We start from the raw sequence: 12,115 nt of genomic DNA, 5'->3' as shown, positions 1-12,115 counted from the left end.
TCCTTGAGACTGTCAAAAATACTTTAGATATATTTTTAACAGTCCCACAGAATTCGTGTCACGAGTGAGACTGCAGTTCTTTCACCGAATTATAAAATTTTAAAATTTATAATGGCGAAAAAAATGAAAAGAATAGATCGAGACTCAATTAAATTTTCGGCATGGAAATTTACTCGCAATCAGTTGTTTACGACAGTGTCCGGGAACTTTCTTGCCGTCTACGTTTTATTCTCCCGCGTGGCAAAGTAATTATCGATCGTACGGTAATTAGTTTTGGCGCGCGTAAGCGAAGTTTTCGGGAGTAATTATAAAACTCGAAATGGCTCTCCAGACTGTTGGAGGTACAACTCTCTTTTTCATGGCAATTTATATATGCGTTTTCCGATCGCGAATTTATTTTCTACGCCTTCGAAATGAAGAATGCTCTTTTATTTGTGTTTTGAATTGCATTCTGAAATCGAAGAAGATTCAAGATAAGAAGGTATTCAGACGTCATCGAAGAAGAGCAGTCAAAAGTCTTATCTTTATATATTCTCGATATTTCGTGCGATTCCATGAAACTTGTCATAAGTTCCATTGATCGTTACCATAAAATTTTAAAGATTATAAAGGCGGGATCTCTTTTGTAAGATCGGCATGAAAATTTTCCCAATTTACGACAACGTCCCAAAACTGCCTCGCAGTCTAGATATGTTTTATACGAGTAATACAGTGTAATATTTTATTCCACTTAACATATCGTTTCTTTACTTTAAAAGTGATGTAACTAAAAAAATTAAGTTTCCCAAAAAAAAGGAGGAAAATTATTTCACAATTCGGTAAAAAATTATTAGCTAAAAGTATTAGCAAAAGATATTCTTAACATGAGCAAACGTTATATTTGTCATTTTTGTTTTATACTTCTTAAAAAATTAACTTTTATAAGGTGTGACAACTTTGATGATTTTTTTATCAAGTTAATTCTTCAAATAAATAGAAAAACGCTAAGTAAGGGCATTTAATTTTCGCGACAAATTTTTTACAGTATTTTAATGTGCTAATAGCATTATTATCAAATCAGTTAATTTAATTTGCAATATTATTACAAATTAAATTCAGTTTGTATTTCAAATCCAATAGTAATTGCACAGTTTATATAATTAACTGTATTTGGCATTTTCTTATTTGATTTATTCATATATCAATTTTGTATAACTCATTATTGTTTAAGTTAGTTTACTTTTGATGATTAATAGGGTAATATTTATTTAACTTATTCAAAATAATAACACGAAAATCACGTTTTTTTAGTTGTTGCACTAAAAGAAGTCATTTAGAAGTAATTTAATAAATGATATATGTATAATGTGTAATATATGCGTTATAAAGAGTCTCATTTTTTAAAACGATTGTTATCGCGAGATAGGATCGTGATTAATTATGGATGAGCTTCAAAAAATACGATCTATCTATACTATGTTTATCTTTTCAAGAGAGAAAAAGAGAAGAAAGAAATATTGCATTTACAATGGATGGTTCCACAATTGCTCTTTGTTAGAATGAAAAAATAATCACAGTTTCATTTTTCTATGAACACGTATCACATTTCGGTTACAAATGTTCATGTTTTTCGACATTTATAGACGAGCTTACAACGCTTTGACTTTGAAATATTTATTGTCCGATGTTACGTGCAATTCAACGCCTGTCTTGTCTTTATAATCATAATGTAATCCATAAAAAGATACGATATCTCCATTAAGCCGACTATTACGCCGATATTTCGATGAAAGAAACACGACGCAAAAGCCGAACTTGGTACGTATGTATGTTTACTTACCAGAGCATTCCTGACGGCTACCAATTTATCGCCGACAACGAGGCGACCATCCACTTGGGCGGCCCCACCGTCCATGATTTTGGTCACGTAGATTCCATTGTCACCTGGTATATGTTGATTGCCGATACCACCGGCGATGCTGAAGCCAAGGCCCTTGTTACCCTTGATCAGCTCGATCTCCATCAACTGCGTGTGTTTCCGTCGGCGTACATACTGAAAATCAATGGGCGAACAAGACGTTAATTGAATATAGGAAAGAAGGGGGAAGGCTTGAATGAAGGCATCGCGAATGCTCGATCAACGAGTAAAATTCTACAAAGTTCAAATTTTAAGCGACGTCGCTTTCAGCTGAGGAGCGTTTAAAAAAAACTTCGCGCGCTTTTTCATTCCCGGTGTAACAATGAATCTCCACGTAATTAAATGCCCGCCCGATAGCTGATCGGAGAGATATATCCTCTTTCAAACTACTCTCGTTTACTCGGTGAGATTTATAAAGTAGATTTGTTCCTGCTCACCGCCATTCTCCTTAAGGACCCGTTTATATCGTTACTTAAAGTGGTTAATTATAAACTTTACACAGGGAAAGCATTGAAAAAAAAAGATGTTTCGATTGCCGATTGATATACTTCATCATGATGCAAATATTAAAAATATTTATTAAAATTAAAATATTCGAAAAGTATCTTTTCTGTTATCATTTATAATCATTGATTCTATAAAATAATTATATAAAATAAAAGTAATTTGATAAAAAAGAATAAGGTAATTTTTAATAAATATTTTTAATATTTGTATAAATAAAGTGTTATTTCGATTACATGTTCATTTTTAAATTGTATTAATTTAGTAAATAAAATATAACGACTTCTATTGGATCAAAATTCGCATTTGATGCAGTATTTCATTTAATTTTAAATTAAATTAAATTGTCATCCATAAATCGAAATTATAAAATCGAAATTGCTTGCGACCTGCGACTTCATGTCAGAATAATAATGTCTAGAATGGTCCGGCCATAAAGCTTTTATGTCTTCCTCATTGTTATTTCCAGCCTGGGAAGGTTAATAACGTGTTGATCATCTCTCAAGTACCTTCAAACATCTGACAATCCGCGAAAAAGTTGTTTCTTTCCGAAATAATTTAGAGCTAATATTATTTATCGAAATTTTTTTTAAAAACCATCAGTCTATCTTCGAGAAAAGTATTCAATTGGTTAAGTTTTCTTAACTATCTTCGCGATTTTTATGTTCAACATCGGCCTTCTTCCCTGAAAAAGGAAGATACAACAATCTGTCTGGGAATTTTTTTTTTTTTTAAGACTGACATTAATGTATATCCGAGAGGCATGTAACGAACGATCCCATCGAAACTTTCCCTCATTCCTTGACGACTTTGCCAAGCTATAGGAATTTCGGAAGGCCCGGGTGAATGATAGTCGCTTCGGGACTTTTCTTAGACATAAGCCGAAGATATTCGACGCGTCTTTATGACAAATATGGAACTCGGAGAGAGTCGTCAATCCCGCGGAACTTTCTGGGACTCGAAATGTCGCCGTTAAACTGAAAAGATCGCTGATATATCGATGAAAAAATAGGAAGTTCGAAGCAGAAAACAACATAATAATGAAAGCAATTAAAATATTATCGATTTAACATCAATGAGTCTGACAAACGGTGCATGAAATATCGTTTTAATCTTAATTTTCAGCAAATTAGAATGAATATATAAATAAACACTGATAATACACGATAACGACATTGCTTAATATACAGTTAATTAAACATTCGACTAGTAACTATTGGTAGGTAACTGAGAAATTGAATATGCATACGCAGGTGAGTTTAACAGCAGAAAGCATACGCATTACAGCATTTGCAATTCAATTATTCCTGACACATTCGTCGCGCAATTAAATCTGCGCACTTGAGATGTGCATATGATATGCCATGTGATCACAGTAACAATGTGTTGCCATTGCACTGCGGATACGATTCAATTAAATTCGAATTTGAGATTTGCATACATCAGTTTGCTCAGGGCACCATGCCCAGCATCTTTAATGCGTCAGTTGGAATTTATCATTAGTTAGTTGCATCTTTCCTTACAATATTTTGATCCGAATATCCCGGCATTTTTTATTGTCAACAAATCAAAAAAATATTTGTATTTTCTTAACCATTTGTGATATACCATTTGTGATACTTCTCGAAAATTTAATGGTCACACCGGGGCAAAATGCCCCTTGTACGCATTTAACCCTAATTGCTGTATTCATAGTTTTTGTTCTTTGGAATAAAAAAAAATTGCTGAATATACTTTAAATATTGTAGAACATAAAAATACAGTGGCTTTGTAAAGATTTTAATTTTAATCTATTAAAAAAAAATTACGTATACGTTCTTTGAAAAATAAATTTAAGAGAAAAATATTTTTAATTTTTTTTTTAATAAAAAATTTATTTCTATATTCTACAGATTTGGTATTTTCAGAAAAAATAGTATAATATTTCACGATTGATGTTAAAATGATTCCAACGCTAAAACGATATTACGTGAACAGCTACTACATGCATATTGACGCGCTGAGAACCTTAAATTTCAGGTAAACGACACGTCAACTTCTATTTTGAAATAAGAATTTGGAGATACAGTCTTAAAAGCTTCTTTGGGGTGAAATTTGCGTGTCTGACCACGAAAAGTTAAATAATTAACATTTCGTTTAATTAAAATGTTACCTTATCGACATGAACGTTGTGTTAAATTACGTGATATTGAGCTTGTAAAGGCACGTCAATGCAACAAAGCAATCTGCTGCGATAGGAACAAGTAACCTGTAAACGGGCTTGTATCGGTGCACCGAGATTGGAGAGTAGAGGGTGAAGCTTACCAGTTTGACGGTGTTGCCGGCCCGCTTGAGTGCGTCTACGGCGGCCGCATGCGGTACGTCGACAACGGATACGTCGTTCACCTGCAGTATCGTGTCGTTGACACGTAGCCGACCGTCCGCGGACGCGGCACCGCCCGGTATAAGCTTAGTGATGTAAATGGCGGTGTCGTTGCCGTAATGGGGATTGTCTGTGCCGCCGGCAATGCTGAAACCTAGGCCCGCCCCGCCCCGCTCCAAAATAATGTCCTCATAGTCCCACTCATCGTCGCCATTCACCTGAAAACATAAACATGCGCACTTAGTATTTATTCTCTCTCTCTCTCTCTCTCTCTCTCTCTCTCTCTCTCTCTCTCTCTCTCTCTCTCTTTCTCTCTGCAATTTTTATATTTGTATAAATATAATACATTTTCGTATAAATTATATTTATCCTCATTTATGCTTGTTTCCGCCAACGTATTAATTTTAATCTCGGTTCAACTTATTCTTCATCCTTTTCTAATTTTTAAAACTGGAAAAAGATAAAAAGTAAGTTGAACTGAGATTAAAGTTAATCTGTTTCTTTAAATTGTGAAAACGGATATTAAGGAGTTCTAAATTTTGTAAATAGTGTTAGAATTAAGCACGGATCACAAATATGTTTTTCCGACTTTTTAACCAAATCTTCGGCTCTCTGGCACGCAGAAAATTTGATGAGTTGTTTGTAAGGGAAATCTGCGCGTCGGTTTTCCTGCGGTTTTTAGAAAGATATCTCCGGTAAGAGGGTCAAATCTGATAATCTTTTTGCGATCTCCAGCTGGAGAGTAATCGATCTTCAGTGGAACACTAGTCGAAAAGGGACAATCAAAATCGAAAGGTGATCACAAGTATAAGGGATAAGTGTAGATATTATGAGAATTATATAATAGAACTTCGAAGAATCTAATCTTGATGAAAGATTAAATTTTTCTGACGAGAGTCAATGACGATGTTGATGACGCAAAACCCAAAATTCTATAATTGCGCGAGATGATTTAAACCTCTGCATGACAGAGAAAGGTTAAACGATTAATTGATTCTAAGACCTTATATGAGAGCAGATTAGGTTGTGCAGTGCCTCGATCAATGACGGTCAGTTATTGCGAGAACAAAAGAGCGTCGTTTAAACTCTCGACACCAGCTGACGCGTGTCGTACATCGAATCACTATATTTCTATAGTTTTCATTGAAGGATGTATTTGTTTGTGTAGCATGTGGCATGCAGGATAATGGAAAATTTCTGATGAATATAGGCGATATACCTCGAAGGAAACTAGAATGGTTTTTCGATGTTTCGCTCAACTGACACAGTTAAGTGAAATATCTCGTAATATTGATATCTCAAAGCTACATGCAATTGAAGACAGGACAGGCAGAGTCCGACAAATGGTGTTTCAAAGATGTTTATTTATTTTATTAATTCCATGAAAACTTTATCTTGTTATAAGTTTTCAATGTACGTGGAAAATTCTGACAAGCATGATGTTGGCCTGGCAAAGAAGTTCGTTACCGGAACTCGAGCGTATTAAACGACCGTCATCCAATTAATTTTGGACTTTGTTGGCACGTGACATCGTTTTAATATTCTATAATGACGGGATAATAAACAAAAATCGGCCATGTCAGTATCGGCTATCGCCATGTTTTTAAAATTACATGTTAAAATTAAAGTATATTAAAATAAGTCAAAATAAATAAAAAAAAGTGAAAAATAAATTTTATCACCACAAACAAAAAAAACGAAGAAAGAAAATAACATTTAAAAATAATATTAAGTGAAAATAATATTAAGTGAAAATGGAAAACCGCGAAATATTTAGTACAAATGAATGAAGAGGACCATATTCGATCAAAGCAAATCTTGATACTTATGTTTATGTAAATTTTTTACAATTTTCATTTCCGCATGCCAATTCTTTACAATATCAATATTTATTAGGATCAGTAACATTAGATTAATTGTTCAATTTGTGATGTTATGTATTTCAGTTTTAATCACTCTAAACTATCTTCAAGACCGGTAATAACGCTAATAATAATCGACGCATAATTTGTTTGAATTGGAAAATGTAAAAAATTCACACAAAAATACTATTAGGCATCTAGACCTGCCTTGACCGAGTACATTCCTTTTCACTCTCATTTTTGCGTTATTTAAAAAATCATTCACTAAATAAATTTATGCACAAATAAGTTTATACACGAACATAAATAAGTTTATGCCCGAGAATGTATTGCAAAGAATATTTTTAATCGTGTATACAAAAAATAAAATTTGAATGTGACGATTGTGTTCCTGGTTAAAAAAATCTCTATCAAACACAAGCAAATTAATTATATGAGCAGTATAAAAATTTCTGTATGATTAATATGATTTCCAAGCGATTGTGCGCCTAATAAAATATTACGGATTTCCTTTAGGAGAGCAGCCACCAAAGGTCCTTCACGTGCACGATCGCGCAATGCAATTATGCATGATCCATTGGAGTGCAAAACCATTTTAATCGGATCAAAAGCCAACTAAGCCGTAGGATAATATGCTAGAGACACGTTCTCGTAGTACGCATTGCGTATACTCGGATCAGCGCATTCGTGTACGTACAATTACGATTAAAGTAACATGATTCAGCGAAATACTTTGAGCTAAATAATGTAAATTGATAGATTTGTAACAATGTCATGGTTCATATAAGTAACATCATAATGATATCGATAATCACGTAATTGACATTACAAATCTCTTATTATCTTGCATACTACAATACAACTTCGTATTTCAACGAAAATTAAAAATGTATTAACAGATTAATGTTCGTGTCTAGTTTCTATCAATATAGATTAACTTGGTTCAACTTACTCTTCATCATTTTCCAATTCTTATAACTAGAAAAAGATGAAGAGTTAATTGAACCGAGATTATAATTATCTACATTATATTAACAGTATAGATGATTGAAAAACGGACATAAAAGATTCATTCTCGCCGTAAGATCAGATATCAAAGTCACTACGTAATCACGAAACGAAAGGCATGTAACGATCAATTCTTTCCGAAATCGCCAACATCAGGAGCTATCGTGATTTTCAACAACGTCGGCACGTTACAAGTTTTTTAGAATGCATCTCGTTTCACGCAATATATAGTTAAAGGCCTCGTACAGGTTATTATTGCAATTATCCATCTACGTATTTGACATTCCGATCGTGTTGCAACACAAACGGACAGTACGGAAGGCGAAAGGATCCGTACCTCTACATTCTCTCTCTCTCTCTCTCTCTCTCTCTCTTGCGTGCACGCACTCAAATCGGAATGCATCCCTGGACGCATTCCGATGTGCCTGCACCGGCCGCGTGTATCGAGACAATCCGCCGCGCGCAAATTTGACGCACGCAATGCGATGCCCGATGCATATTGCGGTGATCGCAAATTAATCGCATTGGAATTATGCTATTCTGTTAAACCTCCCCCTTCTTCTCGCTCCTCTGTCCTCTGAACTCAACACAGCATCGCTGCAGCAACGAGCCGTGCATTCGTCAGCGATGCGCTCGTCGATACGAGTGCAGCCCATCAACGATCCGATGCGCCACGACAATTATGTCCGCGCGAGAATTATCCGGCTATTAGCGACGCGATTATACTGCAGCGCTAATTAATTGTGTGAGACGAAATAGGACGAAATACGACGAAGCGGGGGAATCCGCACTTTCACGCACTGTACAATACGGTATCAGCTGCGGTTATCGAACTTGTTTGATGATTCTGTACCGCCGTTGATTAAGTGATCTGCATTCGTGTGGCTGAATTTCATGTGCGATTTAGATTAATTTAACAATTTTTAGCTGTAATTTCGGTATTAATCCTAGCTGTATACAGTGAGGTCTCCGGGATTCCAGCGCAACTTTCTAAATCGAGATTTTTTTCGCGTTTCCAAATTTTTCTTTTTCTTTGAACCTACATATCTCAAAGTTCCTTAATTCTGTCGACTTTTACACTTTTATAGGCTCGTTCCTTAATCAATTCTCCATTGATTGAAAAAAGAATTATTGAAATATATCCATTTTAACAGAAGTTAACAAATATGGATGGGGTCCCAGGAATATCCCAGGGTGTATATCTAGGGTACAAAAAACAAGTCTGTACAGCTAGAGTTCATTGCTCTCCTTTTGAATTAAAATAAACTTTGTTTATAAAAATAGATCTTTATTTTTATTTAAATTATAAGATCATACATTGTTATATTTTTTATTCTATATTACTTTTCGATATATACGTTTATAACAAATTCATAAAACTTGCAATATAATATTATATAATTCCAATCTCAATGATCTTGTCCCATAATCAGTAGAATTAAACAGTTAAACAACATTTCCTTTTTGAATTGATTAGAATCGCCCTTTCCTTGAGTATCTCTAAGCAACCGCATGACGGAAGTTGCGATAACGATAAACGAGCGTGTTCCGGAACCGTCAAAGGGTTTAAGTTCGTCGTAAATCATGTGAAACGCGAGCGCAAGTGTTCAACCAAGTGCGTCGTAATCTGAAACCATTTTCGTTAATTACCATTTTCCGGGTCCGATTAACCATGCTGGCAATCATTGATCTGCATCATGCATGGACCCTTTTGATGCCATCCTGACGCTCGCGTGGAAATTAACAACACTGTAAACTTATGCACCGATTTGCAAGACACATTTCCGTGCCGTTCGATCCGATTATACGTGACGACGAATGTTCATCATGCGCTCGAATAATTTTAATAACAAACAGATATTGTTTCACTGCCGTTTGACTGGATGATTTATTACAGGCGACGGACAAATTTATGCGTTTTATATAGTTCACACCGACCGCACCGTCGCGTCGTCGCTTATACTTCGTGTGCAGCGATGTTTTTTGCTTCTTATCGCGATGATACGGCACTACATAAATCTACGCTGCATTTTACGTGATCCCCGCGTGCTGCACTGTTCGACAACCTGACAACCTGACAACGTCAATATCATAAATACCAAGTTTTTATTATATGAATAAATTCGTCAATTTCGAAAACAAATCCGACAAGCGATAGAAACGTTCGCATTTTTATATGACTTAACAGTTGCTTCCAGATGAAAGTAACGTTTACAATAAAACATCCAAATTTAAATTAACTATTATCATTGTATTATTAATATATACAATATCAATATATACAATATTAATATTGACAATATTAATACGCGATCCCACAAAACCGATGACGGAATGTTTGCGCACTTTGACGGCGTAATTACCGCGATTGAAGGTGGATTCCCGGCGCGTTTCGATTTTTCACGACTGTGCGAACAGTGCGGTCGCAGGAAAACGTGAAACTGCAGCTTCTGTCGCGCCGGACAGCGACGGACAGTGGCCGAGGAGTAACGTTACTCGCCTCCCATTCTCGCGCAACGGAACGTTACTCGCTCGCGGACTGTCGCGACTGTCCGCTGTGGCAGTCATCGCTATTATAATATTGGGTGGAGCGCGCGCTTTGCCGCCGGCTATTTCCGACTCTCTGTGAAAATAAACGCCGGCACGCGCCCGCCACGGATCGCGCGGCCTGCCGCCAAAATTAACCGACTGGCAAGTGGAGGAATTTGATCGATGGGTTGTTCATTGCACGCATCGTTCGTTGACCGCTCGTAATTTTACGCCGTACGTAATTAGTCTGTCGAAATTAGCACTAGTAACATTGGCCCTAGCTTGAAAAATACGCTAAAATATCTTCTAAAACAGTAAATATTTATTTAACGTAGACGTATATTTATTTGACACAAGAACCATTTATTTGTGATTTAAGCATCATTTTTTTTATTGAGTAAACATTTATTTGTCACATAAATGTTTGATCAGTATTGAAACTAATTTTTATTAAAATTTAGTGAATTTTTTTCCAGTGTACGTTATCTATATCGTCACTTTCTTCTTTTCTCTTTCTTCCTCTCTCTCGCACATAAAATGATATTTTTAACCGTCACTAGAGTGACGCGAATACGAAGGGCTACATGGTGGATTCAGAAACTTGGCTCGGTATACCGTCATCGTGGCTGCGTGTATTTCGAATTAACATCTTATGTCAAAACCGTCTAAATTCGTCGGCCTTTGTCGGTACGTCAGTTCCAACAGCGGCGGATAAAGATAGCCGCGTTCCGTAACAAATAGAGCGAATTTCAGGTCGACCTTGAAAGTGACCGTCCTCCATTGTCTACCTTATTCTTCGAGAGCATTTAAATAGAGGAACGAAAGCTTTCATCTTAGGTCTTTAAGTAAAGTTTAAAGATTTGAACGACTTTATCAAGATGGAAAAATTGAAGTGTTGAATCATTATCGTTATTTTATCTCCAAAGAAGACAAAATTAAATAGAAGCGAAAATTTTCCTTAATAGAAGATAAGCGAATGACGATGTCTTTATAAAATCATGCACGGCAGAATCCATGCGGTTGGTTTCGTAATTCCAAAGTTTATATGCGGGATGTATATCCGTGGCCGCAATGATTCGGTGCAGCAGTAAGTTTAACGGCGAACGAAATTACTGTCGATTAAATTTGACTTCCCTTCCTCGTCTCCTCATGTTGCCCAAGTAAATGGTGAATTCTCTGAGACGCTAGTGAGGCTGCCGTAGCAGTCGAGAAGGATTGTTATTAAGAGGTAGCTGACGTGCGAAATTCCGCAGCATCGTCTGTAATTTACGCTCCATAGACGACGAGAGGAAAGAGAAACAGAGAAATTTAAAGACAGAGCAAACTAAGATAAAGAGAGAAGAAAGAGATTTTATTAAACAAAATAATAACTTTGATTTGTAAGTTTTTGAATCTGCAATAGATAATTATTTCACATAATTGTATTGCTGGTATTTCAACTATCTTGATTTTATTAAGCTTTAATATTTTGAATTGAAACAAGAGTTCGTGGCGCTACGAACTTCAAAATTTAAGCAAAATATATAACTTTCTTTAAAATAAACAAAATTTATATTCAAAGAAAGAGTTTCAAAACTTAAAATCTCTACTTTCGAAAAGTTATTAATGTCTTTTGAGTTTCTGTGAATTTGGTGATTTTTACATGTAGAAAACTACGAGCTAAACGAAATGGGAAATTTTTTTCTCATTTTGTGGACCTGCCCCACGTTCTCAAAAACTTGCACAAACTTTCGACTTCCGACATATATATACAGAAATTTTGTGTGTGTACTTCAAGATTTATTTTAGAAAATAATATATAAATATCATAATAAATATGAACATAATATCTACATATCATGTAATAATTTAATAACGATAATAATTTTATTAAAAGCGATAAATAAAGTGCATTACAATATGATTACTATATATTCACATAAATTATAAATTATACTAAAGCAATAAATTCAA

At 35.2% G+C, this 12,115-nt stretch overlaps 1 protein-coding gene across 15 annotated transcripts in view; it reads right to left on the bottom strand.

Annotated features, from left to right (window-relative positions):
• dlg1 (MAGUK family member discs large 1) overlaps window positions 1-12,115 on the bottom strand; it is a 624,340-nt gene that overhangs the window by 80,136 nt on the left and 532,089 nt on the right. For all 15 annotated transcript variants that reach the window (XM_087404046.1, XM_087404047.1, XM_087404049.1 and 12 more), the window contains 2 exons: window positions 4,706-4,981; window positions 1,820-2,032 (listed from right to left, as the gene is read on the bottom strand). In XM_087404046.1, coding sequence (XP_087260172.1) covers window positions 1,820-2,032; window positions 4,706-4,981 — 489 coding nt within the window. The remainder of the gene's footprint in view (window positions 1-1,819; window positions 2,033-4,705; window positions 4,982-12,115) is intronic.

The sequence above is a fragment of the Acromyrmex echinatior genome, chromosome 3, assembly GCF_024713525.1.
Source record: "Acromyrmex echinatior isolate Ae372 chromosome 3, ASM2471352v2, whole genome shotgun sequence".
NCBI lineage: Eukaryota > Metazoa > Arthropoda > Insecta > Hymenoptera > Formicidae > Acromyrmex > Acromyrmex echinatior.
This window is presented reverse-complemented; position numbering and strand designations above follow the sequence as displayed.